Source organism: Vanellus vanellus (assembly GCF_965231255.1).
Source record: "Vanellus vanellus genome assembly, chromosome: 2".
Taxonomy (NCBI): Eukaryota; Metazoa; Chordata; class Aves; order Charadriiformes; family Charadriidae; genus Vanellus; species Vanellus vanellus.
In genome coordinates this window covers 119,277,214-119,296,573 of record NC_138906.1, presented here as the reverse complement: position 1 = coordinate 119,296,573, position 19,360 = coordinate 119,277,214, and the positions used below count along the sequence as shown (strand labels likewise).

The 19,360-nt window shown below is 42.1% G+C and overlaps 1 protein-coding gene and 1 long non-coding RNA gene across 7 annotated transcripts in view; both read left to right on the top strand.

The window, feature by feature from the left end:
- The first annotated feature begins 910 nt into the window (after nucleotides 1-910).
- LOC309669363 lies at nucleotides 911-3,492 on the top strand. The gene is made up of 3 exons (XR_014268902.1): nucleotides 911-944; nucleotides 1,395-1,481; nucleotides 3,414-3,492. It is a non-coding gene; the product is annotated as an uncharacterized lncRNA (long non-coding RNA).
- A 5,527-nt stretch (nucleotides 3,493-9,019) lies between these two features.
- The window catches only part of OSBPL1A (oxysterol binding protein like 1A), a gene marked incomplete at its 5' end in the record, with an annotated part of 81,597 nt that continues 71,256 nt past the window's right edge, over nucleotides 9,020-19,360 (top strand). For 3 of the 6 annotated variants that reach the window (XM_082480112.1, XM_082480116.1, XM_082480111.1), the window contains one exon: nucleotides 14,976-15,111. In XM_082480112.1, the coding sequence (XP_082336238.1) occupies nucleotides 14,976-15,111 (136 nt within the window). Of the gene's footprint in view, nucleotides 9,065-9,155; nucleotides 9,174-9,773; nucleotides 9,950-14,975; nucleotides 15,112-19,360 lie in introns of those variants that run through there. The other 3 variants (XM_082480113.1, XM_082480115.1, XM_082480114.1) reach the window with 3 other exon arrangements.

The window sequence follows — 19,360 nt, the reverse complement described above, 5'->3', positions numbered from 1 at the left end:
GGTTATCAGGCATTGGAACAGGCTGCCCAGGGAAGTGGTTGGGTCACCATCCCTGGGGATATTTAAAAGACAGCTGGACATGGTGCTTAGGGACATGGTTTCGTGGTGGCTTTGGCAGTGTTAGGTTGATGGTTGGACTTGATGATCTTAAAGGTCCCTTCCAACCAATCACTTTCTGTGATTCCTCCTATGCCTTTCATCCCCAGTACGCTGCCATGCAGCTCCCCTGAACTGTTCTTGCCTGCTTCTGAAAGAAGGAGTGGTCTCAAGTGATCTGTTTCCAGGTTAGGTTTAATTGCTGTCCAAAATAAAGGAAAATTAACATATTCCTGCAGTAACTAAGTCAAAATGTAGCATTAATACATTGTTAGAAAATCTACTTCTGTCATGGGTTGCCACGGTGTCAAGATTACATTTGTCAGGTAGTATTTTTGCCTTATTACATACTATTTTTAAAATAAGGTGCATAAGCAGTTATATTTCAGTGACGATTTTACAGATACAGTCATTTTTACTTTGCATTTATGTCACTCAAAATGAGTGATTGGCATTCTCAGAACTGCATAATTTCTTCTAAAAAAGGATTGAAAAATAAAGCCCATGGGTGTTCCAATCAGTTTTCATTACAGCTATAGAAATGCAGTTAATTATTTAACATTGACAAGTTTTATGTATCTCTTTTAAAGACAGCACTGATCAGTAAAGATCTCTTTTTGCTTGAGTGCAAAGTATGGGTACCACCTTGTTTGTAGTTCCTATCTTTTCTTCCAATGTGTTTTTATACTGACTTATTTGCAAAGAATTCAAGGTAAGTTTTGTTTTCTCCTTTCTGAAAAGCTGGGAGAAGCTGCACCTGCTCTGGAGAACAAGACTAGAGTTCAGAATGATTGTGACGGACAGGGGACACGTTGTCAAAAAACAGCCACAAAACCAAACAGGATGCAGTGAGTAGAGACAAACCCAGCACTGTATTATCAACTGCATACATTCAGGGTGGAGAACTACTAGTTACAGAGCAGTTCCACAGAAAAGTTTTGGGAGTTACAGTGAATCCCGAGCTAAGTATTTGCCAAAAGTGCCGTTCTTTTTCTTAAAGGAGAACCATCATGCCTGGGATGTCCAAACACATGATGTAATGTAATATATGTGAGGTAATCCTGCTTTCTATGGAACTGCTAAAGCCCCAGCTGGAATTCTGTGTCCAATTTTAGACACTTCACTAACTAAAGTCTGGATTAAAGCAATGAAATCAATCACAAATCTAGAAAGCCTGAATTCTGAAAAGACTGGAGAGAAGGAGTTTGCTAGTTTAAAGAGAAATCTGAGAGAGGTAGCATCCTTAATATGCTACAGGTTGCTGCAGAGGAGTGAATACATTTTTTTCTCACTCTCAGATGTAGAAAAGATGTGAAGTAGAAAGATTTAATTTGGATGTTGGAGAGATTCAAATGAGATGCTACAGACAATTTGTCAACAATGAAGTAAGTCATCCTGAGTGAAGGGGAGGGTTGATAATCATCCTTATTTACACACAGACTGTTGCAAAGATGGACACAATACTATGTGCTGATTAATATGTTACCTTAGATTGCAGGAAGGAAGATTCAGACACTTACAAGGAAAAGCTAAGCACTGAGTTTATTGAGCCATCATTACTGGAAGGTCTAAGAGAGGTTAGGCCTGTACAAATTTAATCTTGTCTTGGGGCAGGAAATTGGGATAGATTTCTGTGAAAGCAGTAATTCCTAGTATGCTTATGTGAATGTATTCTTGGGCTTGTAGTTCTATTGAAATTAGATTACCACTATTAACTACAACCCGAAAGTGAGGGGAAAAAGATGACAGAGATGGAAAAGAAGGTAAAATTTGGTTCCATGTTTAGACATAAATTCAAGAAAATATTTAGTTTTCATACTCGTATTTTGGCTTCTAAATTTTAATTAATTGGAATTTGGAAGTACTGAAGAACAAGCATATTTTTGTATGCATATCAAAACTGTATAATGCTATTGATGCTCTCTGAGCCCAAAATCTTAAATCCCACATTCAGATTACAAGGATGGAAGTTTGAAAAAAACCTTTTCTTTTTTCTTAGTTTAGCCAATCTACAATAATTGAAAAAAATAAAACAGAGCTCTATCCTGATGCTGTTTGAGTACCAATATAGCTAAATACATAACTTTACAGTTGTGAGATTATAAATGCTAATGGTTGATCCATATTTGATAACTGGAAAGGTAATTTTTTCCAAAATCAGTGAGGCTTCTTTGTCTTCAGTGTGACAGAGTTGATTTAATTATTTCTGAAACAATAATAAAAATAATGTATCCAGTCTCAGAACATGATAAAAATGCACATTTTATCAGGTGTAGTCACATATTCCACTTCATTAAAAAAAAAAAGAGAAAGACAGAGAAAGGGATTTTTTAAACCATTTCCTTTTGACCAAAACGTAACAGAAAGGTTTAATCTACAACGACCTAGAACAGATAGTGCTGCATTTGTTTGTCCTAATACTAAATTCCCCTATAAATTTAAAGAGAGAACTATGAGGCTACAAGACATTTTTTAACTTTCTGATAGCAATCTCTACATAGCGCTTGCACTTCATAAGTTGCTGGGTTTGACTTAGCTGAACAAATGAGTTTACATGGCTATACACGTTATTTGCTATTAAATAACTTAGTTGTTATTGACATTTTGTATGACTGTTGTCTATAATCCGTATAAAAGCACTGATACGAAGGAGTTTAGCAACCTACCATTGGGCTAGGAAGAAATTGTGCCAGATAAAAAGACAGAAAGAATAAATCAGAAAAACTGTATGGGCTGTAGAAGCGTCTGACAGATTTCTGAGGACTCATTTCCTTTCATTGTCAGTTATATTTGTGATAAGTCTTATTATATTGAAATGGAGACAAATGTGGTTAATGAATCTCCAACATGTTTATGTGTACTAAATTAATAACAGAGTAGCTGAATTGATATGGTGCACAGGAGTATTTAACAGCTAATTCATTTATTTGTCTGTCTGAAATAAAAATTCTATTAAAGTAGGATATGAAAATACATAGCAATAGCTTTCAAACTTGGGATACCAGCATAGTAGAGTTTACTGAAATATTTTGGGTTGTCTTTTAGTACATAACCGAACCTCACTTTTCTTGATAGTGAGGACTATCCCAAACTAATACTCTTCACAGCAATGCATGAAGTTTGATATTTAAATTGGTTACTAAATCTAACCTTTGGTCCATCAGTTCTGTCTTTGTGAACTATAGATAGCTAACGAAAACATTTAAAGCTCAAATCAAATCAATTAAGCCAAAAAAAAAAAAAAAAAAAGACCCTGAAGGTCAGGAAGTGGCCCAGATTACTACAAGGAATTAAAATTCTTTGTTCTGTCTTTTCAGGGCAAGATAATCCACTGGGTAATTAGTGATGCCTTTCTGGAGCCAGAATCTAATCCTAGAGGCCAAAAAGCTTAGACCAGATACAAATAATATTCGCATAGTTGAGGAAGCAATATTTACACAGACACCATAAATAAGAAGAATGTCATTTAAATGCAATGTATGTAAAAGCTATCAACAATTTTGAAAGAAAAAATAATTAAAAAAAAATCAGAAACGCTTTTTAATTCAGTTAAATACTGATTACATTCTACTACCAAATCTGTCCAGATGGGGGAGGTAAATAGCCACATTTTTATGTTACCATAAAAAGGAACTCGCTGAAAACTCTCATTCTCTGTGTGAATAAAACTTCAGCTCACGTGAGCTTAATTTGCTGCAAATTATTTTATCCCTGCTACTCGTTTGTTTAATTTCATGGGCCAAACCTTATAAGCTTTAGATGTTACATAAATTATATTAGGAAGACAGTATAGAGTTTAACAGCACATAAATTCTGATGAGGAATAAAATGCCACAGTTGATATGAGTGAAGAATTCTGATTTGTGAGTAAGAATCACATGTAAACATACAGCACGAAATTTTAACTTCACTATAGCTGATGGGAGTTTGACTGTTAACTTTGATGGGGGTCACAGTATGTAAACACAGAAGGATGAATCAGGGTTCAATCACAAATAAGCGAAATATATAGAACTAAGAAATATGTAAGAACTAAAACATTGGAGTAAAATATCAATAACCCTGCTTATTTTGCGTACAACAGTGCAAGCAGCATGGTGTATTTGCAACTTCTCTTTTATAGAAGAAAAGAGGAAGATTAAGAACAAATAAGGACCATGTCATGTCATGTACTACCAATGAATGCCCTTAGTTCTGTATTCTGTATTTAAGCAAAATTTTCTACTGAGGCTCTGCCAGTACAGTAGTTTTGTCTTAATAATAGCTCAATAAGAGAATTTTGCTATAGTGACTTACCAACAAACCACAAAGTTTTCTCTAATGTTCCACTTGCTTCCCCTGTACATCCAATATAAATCTCCATCTGGACCATCCAATACGGAGCATACATACATTTAAGTACAAAGTAGTTCAGCTGATTTCAGTTTCACAATGATGTGAAAACTAGATTGCGGTCTGAACTGTCATAAATTAGGTACAAGGTTCACAGTTCTCCACATGCAGCTAATTTATCCTTTTGGAACTAAAACCACACCAAACTGATTCAATCACAAGAACAAAAAAAGTGCATGGAACAACCCTAAATCTTGGTCTAAGACTACATGTATGGTAAGGCTCAGGAGAAGTGTATGCACAGGCAGCTTCCATCTTGGTGAAGAACAATTCTTCTCTTTTAGCCACAATTCAGTGGTGTGCTGGCTATAGCAGTGTACAGTTGTCTTCTGTAGAGCTAGAGAAATCAGAAAGCTTTTCTACGCAGTCATAATTGCTAGTAGGTTTTAGGAGCCTCCTGGCAGAAGAGGGTCAGTGAATTCTCACATTTTCTCCTGCCATTCAGATAAAAAGGGCATGTTAAAACGAACCCTTCTCTATTATATGATTTTTTTTTTCTGCTGGAGGATACCTCCAGAAACTGCCTGAGTTTGCTTCAGCACTGCTTTGAGCAGTAAAAAGCATTCCTAACCTCAGCAGTTAATTCATTTTACACCGTCTACAGATTAACCACATTACATGGTTATTCCCTGTGAAGTATGAAATAAATATCAGCAACAGACTCACATCTGGAACAGGTTGCCTAGAGAGGTTGTCGAGGCCCCATCCCTGGAGGTGTTCAAGGCCAGGCTGGACGTGGTCTTGGGCAACCTGGTCTGGTGGGAGGTGTCCCTGTCTATGACAGGGGGGTTGGAACTCAATGGTCTTCAAGATCCTTTCCAACCTAAACCATTCTATGATTCTGTGATTCTATGATCTGTAAAAATTCCTATTGCAGGCAGTTCAGAACAACATGAAAATTTGCTTTCATCACTCACCGGAGGTCGCTCTTGGTAATCCAGGGAGAAGTTCCACAGGAATCACATCTGAGAGTGTCAGCACATTAGTTAGTTCTCCTGTTGCCTGTCGTTTGCCAGCCAAGTAAGTAAAATCAGTAAGGAAATATGACAAGGGCCTGTGCTTGCTGCACTGCTTTCCCGACAGAGTTGAGGAGCTACTTTCTCAAGAAGTGCACCGGGGCTGCGTGCAAGCTACTAAGGACCGTATTTTTAGTTTCTGTCCAATGACTCTTGGTCAGTTAACGAATACTCAGTCATTAAACATTTTACTACGTGAAAACATATGTGCAACCTGTCGTATCATTTATTTCTTCCATTTATCATTTCCATGGATTTACTCCCTTGCTAAGTTGTATATCTCAAAATTGACCAGTATGCTCTGGTCTGAAGAGGAAGGAAGTTTCAGTGCAATAAAGAGTTACTGTATGATACATAAAATTGTGAAGTTTTATAGGGGGTGCAACATAAATGCCCATTAAGTCTTGTCCCTTTCCAAGTCTGAAATACTTTCCAAAAGTTCTTCCTTAGTTCAGCCCTAGATAAACCACCAGCAACTGTGCAGAGGCAGAAAGGGCTGTAGGGAGGTGCTGCTTGTCTTCTCTCAGCTGCCAATGGTACCTTGCAAAATGAGAAATGATCAGCATTTTGGCTTGTACAGTTGCTAATGATGACATCAACCACAATAGTGCAGTTTGGGTTTTTTTTTCAAGTAATGGCAATGAAGAGTGGTAATATTTCAAAATTTCCAGCTGAAATACTTCTAGACATAGGGTTTGATTGCCTGCAGCAATGAATTCAACTAGTTGATTATGCACTACACCCAGAAGAAGCTCCCTCCCTAAATAAGTTTCTCTTCAGGAAGCGCTATGGCCTTACAGCTTTGAATTCTGCAGCCGCGTTGCCCCATCGCCCCATCCCAGAATACAGCATGATGTAAAATATACTATTCTGTGAAAATCATTGACAAAACAGTTCAGTGAGCTCTGTGCAAGGCTGTTTGCCAGTGCATTCAGCCCTAACATGGGAAGCGTTTTATGCTTTCTGCATCGTTAATTTCAACTGGTTATCTGAAAAAGGAAAGACATGAAAAAAGGGGTAAAAGAGATGCTCAAAACAGAAAGAACCCTTGATATCAGCAACACTGTTTTCCTCATTTCCACACTTCAAAGTCCAAAATGCACTGGGTTATTACTCTGGGATGTGCAAGGAGGCAAAACATCAGTGAAAAATAGACACTCCTTGAAGACGCTGGAAGCAGGGGGAGTGTAGTCATCCTGACCAAGAGACCAGTCAGTGATCCACGGTACAGGTACCCTGAGCAGGCCCTGGTCTGTGCTGTGCTGCCTTCAGGCCTGTGTTGTGCTGCACACATCTCTTGGTTGCAGGATGAACTCCACCAGCTCCTTGTCACAGAGGAGCCTGTGGGCAGCTCCCGCTTGGTGCAGGCGATTACAGCACCTGTGCGGCCTTGCCTTTATCTATAAGAACAGCAAGTTCTCATGTGAACATCCGTTATGAATAACTGTTATCTTGTAAGAAAATTAAAATAGCTCGAATGACCAAGGGAGGAGCTTCTCTCCACGGATGGGACCTGTACAGCATGCCGTGGGAGAAGTCCACCCAGGGTCCGTCCAATGCTGCAGGAACATGGAGTTCACAGCATCTGAAGGGACATAAGATTTACTCGCTATCTGTATGACTCTATTCTGCCTTTTTCAAACAGGTATTTTATTAAGCTGTTTGTTGTTGGGCCTTTCTTACTGAGAGTCAGAGAAAAACCCTGCACATGTGTCCCCCTCTCGATCCATTGCCTGTGCTCCCTGGTGTAGCACAGGCAGCTACAGTCTAATGGATGGGCTGAAGGGTAAAGCACTGTGCTGTAACTCTGTGCTGCGTTGCAATGGGTTACAGAGTGGGGGCATGCCGATACTTTCATTTTATTTAAAAAATTTATAATAAATATGAGGAAATAATATAAATATTTATATATAGTATTTGTGTGTGTAAATATAATACAAAATAGGAAAAGGGCAGGACGCTTGATTTACTGTGAGGTTGCCAAGAGCAGTTATGGGATTGTGAAAGATGCCTCAAAGCCAGAAGCAAGAGGAAGAAATAAAGGGAAAGAAGCTTAAATAGCCTGACAGGAGTGGCCGAGAGCATAGGAAATTATGTGAATGTGGGCATGAAACAGCTAGGGCTCTGAAAGTAAGGACAACAACTTGAAGACCTGCTTCTAAGGGAAGAAAGTCAATGTGATCCTTCACTGAAGCCCCTCAGATGTCAGATGCTGAAGCATCCCTGGAAACAGGTCTCTTAACTAAAATAAACTAATTTAAAGTATTGAAAAGCAGAAGCGCAAACACGGTAAATTTGTGTTATCTCTGCAGGTGTGGAACTGTTTCTTTTCTTCTTTTGGTACTTCATTCTTAAAACATTAAAAATATATGTAGCTATAGACAATATAGAAAAACGAAACATGCCTCATTATTGATGTCCCAAGAGTTTCACAAGAATTGCTCAGGTTTAAACTTGCCCACTTATGGAACAGAAGTTTCATCCTAATCTTTCAAGATAGTTTCTCATGGCAGCTGTGCCTCCTGCTCTGCCTTTTCAGTGCTCCTTCTGCATATGACACAGACTTGGTCACGCCTCAACGCCACAAAGCTTCCCTGCTTCCATCATAAATTCCTGCAGGATTTCAAAGGCACTGTGGGCGCTCTCAAAGTACAAAACCCCTCTCAGGTGCTAAAGGCAGAAAAATGAGGTGCCAGCTATTGGCTTCAGGTGAAAGGGATAACGAAGAATAAATAAGGGCAGGATGAGCAGATGGGAAGGAGTGGTGGACCAAAGTATGTCATTTTTTGTCCCCAGTAGTACCCAAACTCTCACTCTCTTAGGTTGTTTTTGGCTATGCTGCTCGGAGGAGTATTGTCTGTATTCACCATTTCCTCTCACTCGCACCACAGTTGTATGCGGGACTGAAGTAACTTCCAAGGACCCCCTTTTTCCCCTCTTCGGAAACATCGCTCCAGTTCTCTTACGGCCCTTTTTGGAGGCCGTTCTGCCCGACCCCTCCGCGAACGCCTAACAGCATCTTGGCGTTCCCGCCGCCTGTTCGCCGCCCCTCCATGGCTGCCCGAGGCAGAAGCAGGGGCTGGGGGGAGGGGACAGCCAAAGCCTCGCCCCCAGCTCCTCGGGCTGCGGCGGCAGGCTGCGCCGGGCGGCCCCGGGGGTCTCAGCGGCGTCGCTTGTCCCTCCCTTGGGAAGGGCGGTCGCCACCGGCCGCGCCCGGTGTGGGCTCGTTTCTCTCAGAAAACGGGCGGCGCGGGGCCCTGCTGCCCCCCCGCCGGCTCCTGGGGCAGGCCCCGGCGAGCCTTCGGACCCGCGGGACTGGCCCCACGCGTGTAGAGCGATCCCAGCCGCCCGAGGGGGGAGGGCGCAGCTCTCCCCGCCGGGAGCCCGCACCGCCCGCCCTGCGCGGCGTAGGGAGGGGGTGGGCGGCCCATGCTGCCGAGGCGCCGCCGCCGGTCACGTGCGGGGCCGGTGCGTATAACACAACGCGGGGGGGGCGGGGCAGGACCGGACCGGGAGTGCCGTGCGCGCGGGGCGGGCAGCGGCGGGAGCTGCGCGGAGCGGTGAGGAGAGGCGAGGCGCGAGGCTTGCGGCGGGTCAGCCCACCCGTCCCGGGCGGCTTTTCGTCCGCGGCTGCTGGGAGGGGGTTGGGAACGACGTGGGTAACGGGAGGTAGGCGGCTCCTCCTCCCGCGGCGGCGGTTTTGTCGTTGCCGTTCTTGTGCCTCTCGGTGCCCCTTTTCCCCGGGCTGCTGCCGAGCCGGCGCTGCCCGCCCGTGCCCGCGGGGCCGGGGAGGGGGGGAACAGGGACACGCCAAGTTCAGCCAGCGCCGGCTGTGAGGTGTCGCGGTGGGGCTGCCGGGCCGGGGAGGCCTGTGGGGCTGGCGCTGAGTGAGGGGGTGCAAGCCCCCGCCGGGCCGCCCGCCCCGGAGGGGACCCCGGCTCGCTGACCGTCTCTCCTCCGTCCCTCCCCGCCCCGTGGCTCTCACCCGGCAAAGCCACCGGCCATGCTGGGGGGCGGCCCGAAGTAAAGGCTGGCTGGAGGCTGAGGAGGTGAAGTAGAGGCGGCCTTGGTAGCCGGGGCGGGGGGGGGGGGGGGGGGGGGGGGGGAGAGGGCGGCTGTGGCCTTCGGGAAGCGGTGCGCGGGTGGTCCTTCCTCCTCCTTCCGTCTGTAACTGCCCCGTAGCCGCGGCGGCGCTGCGGGCGAGTGACTCGTGCCGCCGGGAGTGGTGGTCCGGTCCTCGCCCTGGGTCTGAGCGCACCTTTCCCATAGGCAAGAAGCGCAGTGGCTGTGGCCCGTGAGCCTGTCGCCTTAAAAAGAAAAAAAAAAGTGTTTTGAGTCCCGGTACTGAAACGAGCTGCTCGGTTCCTGTCGCCTGTGGAGAACTCCAGTTATTTGCTCGGCGCTGGGCTTGCTTGGTGATCCGGTAAGATCTCGCGCTTGCTCTAGTAAGCTTATTCAAAGCTCTTGGGCTGAAAGAAAGTCTTTGCTGTAACAGAACTGAACTATGTGCAGAAAACAGCCAGGAGACGCCTGAGAACAAGGATTACTTTAAATAGTTATTGCCTTGGTAATGGTATTGAACAGATGCTGGGTTATTGCATCTGTGTTAATTGCTACTGAGCAGACAGTAACTTTCTTCTAGATAGGTGGTGCTTTCACGTGAAGTACCATGAGACTGTGTCATAGAAGCACATTCAACTTCTAACTTCTAGAACCCTTTAACTGAAGATTAAAATAACTACTTTTCAGATAACATCATTCATGCTTCTAGTACTGCAGCTCTTCTTGGAGCAGCTCCTGTCAGTGCAGTGTGGTGTGTGGGTTTGTAGACAGGTTCTGTCTGTTTGTGCGGTTTGGTGCATTTTGTCCTCCTCCTTTACAAGCATCACTTCATAATGTGTGCATGCTGGGACACGTAAGAAGTCTTCCTGAGCAAGTATCATCCTTTCCTACAAGAATCTAGTTTTCATTGCTAGAGGGAGATCTCCTGAAATACTAGTCAGTGCTGTGCTTTTTACAAACCTTACTATTTGTTACAAATAAACTTCCTATGCAACCAGTAGCTGCTGACTCAGAGCCTTAATGTTACATTGGGCAGTGCTAGTACTGCTTCTGCTGCTTTTCAAGCTGCAGCAGAGTGAAAGCCAACCACATTCTGGTTAGCGTGTATTGTCACTGTTCCGGGCTGTGTACATGGCAGGAGACCTCAGCGGGAAAAGAAATCATAGGAAAAGCAAGTGGGTCATATCAATGGTGCTGCCCTGTGGACAGGGATGGTGCTTTAGGCCTTCGTTAGACCACTTTGTGAGGAAAAACAGCTTTGTTTGCTTGGAGTCTTTCCTAGCAATTGGGTGAAGTTGGTAGTTTGTATATCTGTAGTTAGTTGGTGTCCTGGTTTCAGCTGGGAAAGAGTTAATTTTCTTTCTAGTGATTGCTGTGAAAGGAAGGTCAATAATGAATATTGTTTTAGTTGTTAAGTGATGTTTATACATTTCAAGGACCTTCCCATAGAAGCTGAGAAGGAGTATAGACAGCACATTGGAGCGGCCAGTGGAATACTCTATGCCATGGACATCATGCTCAGTACATAAATAGAGGTTGGCCTGGGGGTGGGGATCTGCGATCAGCAATCACTGCTTGGGTCAGGCTCAGCAACCAATTCACTATGTGGTGAGAGTGACTTGTGTCTTGTATATTCTTTCACTGTTATTATTATTGTTATTTCCCTTTGCTGTTCTTGTTCTATTAAACTGTCTTTATCTCAACCTAAAGTTTTTTTCCTTTCCCCTCCTTTACTCCCTCCTCTCCCTACCCTTCTGGGGGGCGGGGAAGAGGGTGTTAGTGAGCAGCTGCATGGTCCTAGTTGCTGGCTGGGGTTAAACCATGAGAGGTAGCCTTTTGTGTTTAAGTGTTCCGCAAAACTCCCTTAAGCGGGTGTGCAGACCGGATGGTAAACTGGGCTTTCTAGTCTGTGTTGGAAACAACCCCTGTGTGAAGACAGATACTCTAACAGCGTGACAACATCACCCTGGCATAGGTCTCGTAGAAGAAGATAAAAGCTGAGCATCTCAGTGCTATTTTTTTATACCTTCTTAAAGGATAAGATTCAATTAGCAGTCAAGTACTGCTCCAGTAGTCCTAATGAGTTCAACAGAAGTGCCTTGCAGTCACATCTTAGTTGCATATATGGCACTAAACATTGTTCTTGTGTTGTTTTCTTACGGTATACCAGTGACTGTAGAGCCTAGCATACAAACCTTTCAACAGCACAAGGTGTAAAGATGAGCTGTGAAAGGCAGTTTAACATGTATCAGCTGATTAGTGGAATGAGGTAATGATGGCAACACCGCTGACTGAACAGATAGATGTCTGCTCTCATAAGTAGCTAGCAGCTTTGCTTATAGGCAGCACAATTCATATAGATTAACCTGCTAGTAGTATCTTATGGCTAATAAATCCAAACTAAACTATTAAGTTTCTCCCTCAGTGCTGATGATCTGGCTCGATACTTCAAAACTGGTGGGTAGGGATTTTGAAGCTCTCTTGGTGATGGGTCATGTGACCAAATAAACTCCTGTCTGTAGGGGAATGCAGGTGTACAAAGTGCAGTTGTAAGCGCATAGTGCTTGAGTGCCTGTATATAGATTTCTTTCTGTACTCTAAATATGCCATTAAAACTTCTGTTGGTGGTTGCTCATCTCCCTTATACAGCAAATCCTGTTGCTTAAAACAGTATTTTCAAGATTTCAAAATTATGCTGTTCTGTTAAGAGCCCCTGTGCTGCCAGCTTCATTTAGGTACTTCATTTAGCTTGTTAGCTAAAACTTTAGGTTCTGTATCATTTGTCTGATGAGTAACTGCACACAGATTCACTTTCTAGCTCCAACTGTAGGAACATTTTCATGCGAATGATCCTCCTAACTATGACTAATAGCAGACAGTCATTCTTCTGCATCATTGCATGCTTCAAGCTTACAAAGTGCATTTGAAATTGGAGGCTTGGCCTAAACAGCAAAGTCTTCAGGGACTAAACCAGTGAAGCAGACAGACCTTTCTTAGCCATTTTACTGTGCGTCACTCTACTGGTAATGTTTGCTGTAAGAGTACAAACAAATCAGTGATTTTAACTTAGTGACTACCTGGGGGGAGAAAAAAATCATGCAAGTAATTTACACAGTGATTCAGCTTTCCATATATCTTAAACTGTTTAATATTCTGCTCATGCACGTAACTGCCCTTGCTGCATACAAGAGTTGTGCATTTGGATAAGCTTCTTGGTTCACTTCCCAAGCAGTTTTTTCTTCCTTAGCATCAATATCAAATGGAAACTGCAGCTTCTTAATGTATTGAGAGTGCATCGCTATTCATACCTGCTGTGTTATGTGGGATGTTGACAAATGATATGGAGTATTGATAGGAGTATGTTTCTCTCATCTGAGGCATTTGAGAGATGGCTAAAGAGAGATTGTGTGGGAGGGGGTGAAAATTAAGGATGGGTTTTGCTGCTCTTTTTTTTTTCCCCATCCCTGATGGGTAGGCCAGCAGAATAAGTTCTATCCTCTTAGCTTTTGTCTGTACAATTCTCAGTGCTGCATCCTGTGTCTGCCTGAAACAGTATCACTCACCTTTAAAGAAAATATTACAGACTGAGAATGCACTAACATAATTTGATTTTGATTTTTCTGTAAACACTGGTAGAACCGATTCACTGAGGAAAATTATACTTGCCCCAGTGACAACAAACTGCTGTGTTGCCTCGGACAAGTGGATAGACTCCAGTTTAAAGGAGAAGGTAGCTTCAGGGGTCAAAGCATTACTAGAAGGACTAGTACTGTTTTGTTTTCTAGTAGAACTGAAAAGCAGGCACAAACAAGAGTATTCTCTAACCACTGCTGGAGAAGGCGTTTGTATCCTGTGTCTGTGGGAGATTACAGGTGACAGATCCAGTCTGTTTTGAAACATGCTAGAAAGGGCTTGCTTAGTCTCTTTCCCAAATTCTTTAAAAATTAATTTCCTTTCTTGTTTTGCTGATTGAGCAAAAGGTAGGGGAAAACTCTTCTCTATTGCTAGCACTTTGGCAGTCTGTCCTATTCTAGGCTTCTGTCTCAGTCTTGAATATTGCATCTGTCACTGTTACAGGCTTTTTGTTGCTTACCCAGTGTTCTCACTGTCTCTTTTCCTGCTGAGTGGCTTCTCATCTTACAGTAGTCAAAGAGCTCCCTGCATCTATTTTAGCTATGTGAGTGTGCGTGTGGTGCAATCAAGCTGCCTGTCCAATGCAGCAGAGTGTAAACAGGTTGTGGGACCAATCAAAGCCTCTGTTAGTATAGGAAAGCTAACTATGTGAAGCCAGTAATGTTCTTTGCATTAACTGACTGTAGAAACCTAGATTCTGCAGGATCTGGTAAACTTAATGTGTTAGGTGAAGATGCTAAATGCTTGATGCCTCTTAAAAGCAGTGTATTTAAATGGGACATAAATGGGACAGCTCTGTGCTGAGCTGTGCTGCATCTGGGTCTAGTTGTTGTAACAGCGTTTTTTTTAAAAAAAAAAAAAAAAAAAAAAAAGGAAGAACAACTTCAGGTTGTGCTTCTGTCCATGTGAAAAGATTGGTCAAGACGTCACTTAATAACTGTATTCAGTGAGAGACCTGGTAAGTAGTAGTAGCATTTGCCCAAAGGTCTCAGGCTCCCTGTCTGTTAGAGAGCTGTAAAAACACCAATGCTGACAGGTTTTGTTTTCTCCATTCTTTGAAAGATTTAAATGTACCTTTTCTTGTAGTTCAAAAGCAATGGTAAAATGAGAATTAGCTGCTTATGTTTTACAGTCACGTGTTAACTTCTTTATGTTGTGCTATAGTGCTCAAAGATTAGGTCAAATCTACAAAACTGAGTATATGACTCCCCTTCAAGTCAAGGTCAGACGGCATCAGGTATCTGAGTTCAAGACCTGGTCCATCAGTTACTGATACATATCTGGGGACCTGCATGTGAAGATCGATTCCGTTCCCCAGGGTTGGCAGTCAAAATAAGTCTCGGTTAATTCTGAAGAAAGACTTGAGCTGGAAGGCGTTTGGTTTTTCTTTTTTTTTTTCTTCTTACTGCCTCTGGAAACCTTAAGGGGTAAAGGTGAAAAACTTATGAGGAAAAATTAAATGCTTACTGGTTATGCTTGTAGCAAAGCTTGCCTTTGTGGCGTACAGTACCAACTCTCAAGGCACACTTAAAACCTAGAAAACCAAGAAGCAAGAAAACATGGGTATATTGTCATTTGACTGCTTTGTATGAGGAATTTTAATGCCTCTTAGTGGCATGACTGGCTGCTGAATAATCAAAACCAGCTTGCACGTTAAGTGTATTCCATATAGGAAATAATTGTCTTTCTCATGTTAATATTAAATAAGGGAGAAAAGTGACATAATATTATGCCATAATTTATAGCAGCATAAGAGATTGCAAAATTGGTTCTGTCATGTCTTTATTAGAGATGAGTACTGAAGCAGAACAGCAGCTTCTTCATGATGCTAGAAACGGAAATGCTGAAGAAGTTAAACAGCTGTTGGATACCATGAACAAAGGAGAAATAAGCTTTGATATCAACTGTAAAGGTTAGTAGCCTTCCTCAAATGTTTATAATCTCACTGTTGAAGCCACAGGTAGTGAAACACTTACTGATAGCATAACCTTGCTTTCTTTGGAGTACTCGACAGTAATAAAAACTGGTTATATAACTGCTTTCACCCTGTGACTCTTAAGGCCGCACTTGTGTAAGGGAGAGATCATAAAAGCAGAGTACAGATAATTGTAATGTACAGAAAACCTCAGACTAATTCACAGAAGTTAGAAATATCAACAAAGAATCAGTACTTCTTTCTGCCTGAGATCATGCTTATGCCAACCATGGAGCTCTAATATTAAACAAAATAGACCATGGTGCCAGGGGATGGTTCAAGGAGGTAAAGAGCCTCCAACAAGGCTGCAAAGAAGATTAGGTAGTTTATTTGTGCTCTGTTAGGTGTGTTTTTTGTTTGGTTTTTTTTTTTTTCTTTTTTTAAGCCCATGTTTCATTATCATGTAGTAGGAGCAGCTATATTTCTTGCCACTTGCAGGAATGGTTGGGACAAATGCGTACTTTTTACTATTAGCATTATACTAGGTTACTTGAGAAAAGAAAGTAAAACTGCTAGTCATCTGTGTCTGGGTCTTTGGCCAAAATTAAAGTTTTTCATGTGCATAGCTAACATAGTTACAGCTAAGCAACTTGCTGAGCATTAAACCTTCAAACTAGGGGTGAATTTGCAACCTTGTTAGCAGTCACAGACTGCCCTATTTCTTTATTCATTTAGTAGCTTCCTATTTCTCTTTATTTACTTGAGTATGTTTCTGGTTGCTTCAAAAAAGCACTCTTTCTACATGGGCTGGTATTTCTTTGTCCGGCACTTAACTGTTAAGCAGCACTAAGAAGACAGTGTTGCAGAGGAATTAGGGAGAGAGCAAGTATGCTGCTTCTCAGCCATCACAGAGGGAACACCTTGCCCTAAAGAGCAGGGAAGCCTGTTATCTGAACAAGCTCTAGCCCTTTCTCAACTCTAGTTCTTAATCATCAGTTTACTCATCCTTTTGTTTGACTACTCAGCCATGCCTGTGTTTTCCCAATAGTTAATGTGCTTACCTCCAAAAAACAAGTTGTAAAACCCAAACCCTTGTTACTTCACCTCAGGGAGCTAGTTCGTAATTTAAAGGGGAACTAGACAGAGCTTGATGGAGTTGAAGTCCTCTACCCACACAAGCATGTCCTTTGTAAATATTCATGACAATGTGAGTAGTGAAATAACAGCTGAAATAAAAATGCCTTAAGATACATGCAGCAGTACCCATAAAGAAGTTGCTGTGGTGCTTAGAAGAGATTTCAGAGCTTGTCAGCTGTGTTCTTAAACATAATCTGAAGTCAAGAAAGCATAATGAAATGGCATAATCTGCAGTCCTGTATTATATCAAGCAAACTGGCCTCTGGTCAGCATTCCTGCTCAAAGTTAAGTGTTAGTATTGTGAAAGTTTGCAGCTAGGTAGAAGAGACTCAGCTAATGAAGGGATAGATAGTGCTTAGCTGTTACTCTTCCAGTTTAGCAATTTATGACCATCCAGCTAATACATGCTTGCTAATGGGAGGCCTAGGAAACTAGAGGGAACATGCTGGTGATAGTTTAGGTTTAAAAAAAAAAAAAAATCTGAATGTGGAGTCTATACACAGTGAAATCTCTGTTCTCTAAGTTCTGGCTCTTCTAAATGTTAGAGGACACAGAAGCATAACTCAAGTTTTCTCTGGGGAACTGTTCCGGTTGTGTGAAACTTTGGAGTTAAATCTCTATTCTTCCACAGTCACTTTTCAGAGACTGACCATTTCAATCACTCTGGTCCCATAGAGTACTCCATTGGAAATAGACTCAGACAAATTCAGGCCAGCATCTGCAGTATAACTACCCCTGCTATTCTGCCTTCTCACTACCAGAACCACTATGTCTTGCTACAAATCCTGATCTGTTAGGTACTACCAGATAGTAGTTGCACAACTGCATGGTGATTAACTAAAATACAGGTTGTAGACTGTAACTGTCTTTTTCCAGCCCTCAATCTTCCCTCTCTTTCCTACAGCCTCTTGTCCTTCTGTCATTACCCTCTGGATAATCAGATATCCCTAGAAAGTTAGGGTATGGGGAATGTCTTCAATGCTGCAGCTGTTCCTTATGGACTTGCATCTGATGTGGCAATGACACTTGGCTTGGAATAACGTACTTCTGGAGCAGCTGGGAGGCTGTACTGGAGGTAGTGTGAACTTCCCCCAGAGCATGCCTTGGGAGACAGAAGTCTGGCACATTAATGTGCCTGGGTGCCACAATCTACCTTGAACATCTTGTAAAACCTGTCTTGTCTTTCCAAGGGTGAGCTTATATCTGAGGCTCTGCTCTAGATTCGCAAGTGTGAAGTCTGACAAGAGTGATCTCAAACATACTGATTTCAGCCAAAGTGAAGGAAGAGAAAAATAAATCCAGGCTTCTACTTTTTCTGTTGTGACTGGATTCTAGCCAGTCAACACTTGCAGATAAGTGAAACTTGCTTGATGAGAATCCAGTGAAATGATGTGAATTCCATTTCAGTTTTCTCAGTTCACTGGTTTCAAAAGAAGGTATCCACATTAAAACAGGACTAAACCTGGGTTTCATCCAAAACGATTGTATTTTCTAAGGCTATGTTGGCTTATTCTCTTTAAGTACAATAAAATAGAATATCTAGGACTTTGCAAAGTAAGGAAAGTGTAAAATAAGGTCAATGGTCAACAGTGCCTTATACCAAAATGTACATTTGAGTGACTGCACAGTAGCCTGTTAAACCACAATGAGGGGATGACTGCCTAGTTTGTCTCTATTCTCAAATATTAACCACTTGTTTAGAGACTTATAGCTGACTGGCATCAAAGCAAAGAACTGGGCGGGAGGGCTAGGGGAATTACTTTTTGTTGTGTTTGTTCTGTTTTCCTCTCTTTGCGTTCTCCCCAGTGTAATGATGTCCTGGTTTAAAATAATAGTTTTTAAAAGTGCAGACACTTGTGACAACTTGAAGAGAAGTAACAAATACCTCAAGAGCTTGAAGTAACTGGTCAGCTAACATCAGAAATGCAAATATTCAGAGTGGATGCAGAACAAGAGCCTCTGGCACTTTATTCAGTAAGAACTGCAAATCTGGCTGGGTTCCCAATTATTTTGGTTTTTTTTTCATGGCCAGATTCCTTGGTAGCAGCACTGTTTTGTCAGTGCTGTAACTAATGACTATCTTGGGCTAATTGTATGAATTCAGTGCAACTTGGACCTCTTTTGTGTTCTTTGAAAGAACCTTCTTCCCTACTAGACTGAGGGATGAATGTTAGTATGTTATCCAGCATACATAGCCCCAGAATTAGTGATCCACACAGTATTTATCTTCTGTGTTACTTGAGCCCATCGGTTATGTAGGGCAGGAACTCTGTTGTAGACTGGACTGGGACGAGGGGAAGATCTGGAACAACAGCAGGAGTTGAGAAGAAAGAACCAAATAGCAAAAGAAATAGCCAACAGAGGGCAGAAATGTTAGTTGGAAACAATTATAAGAAATGGGAAAATATTTCAGTTGTGAACCACATTCTAATGTTAATTTGTAATACAAGGGCGTAAAGAATGATGAACCTGCAAGACCAGGAGTTCTCTTTTTCCTTGTGCTAGTGGCGTGTCCCCTCAGGGCAAATGTATGTTATGCGTGTTCTAGACCTCAAGGCTTGAGGATATATGAAAAGGGGAAACTTAATGCTGTCAGTAACTTCAAAACCATTTATAATGCCTCATTTTCATTTTGCTTCCAAATATGAATGATAGCTTTTAGATGGCACTTGGAATGCTGTGCGTCTGTTGCTTGGTAAAAACAAAGAGCAAATCAGCATTTCTCAGTGCAGTTGACTGTTGCAATTGGAACCTAGCATGAGTTGTTAAATTAGTAATCTCTAATACTTTTAATATCTTGCTTTTGATTGTAGGACAGTTCTTGAATTTCATTCATGCAGCTAGTCCTCCAGGGCATGCTTTAAATGCTCTTCAAAGCATAAATGATAGTTTCCTTTGCATGGCCAACTTCTGTGCCTGCTTCCTACTTCTGCTTATCATTTTTGCAGAGGCTTACAGCTGTAGATGGTACACAAGTTCTGCAGTGCACAAAGATTTCAAATCATGATACTTAATAAGGCGATCTTTATTAAAATTGGGTACAAGCACAAGACAACAAAAAACCCCTAACATTAGGCCATCCCACCTGTTTTGGTTTGAATCATCCGTT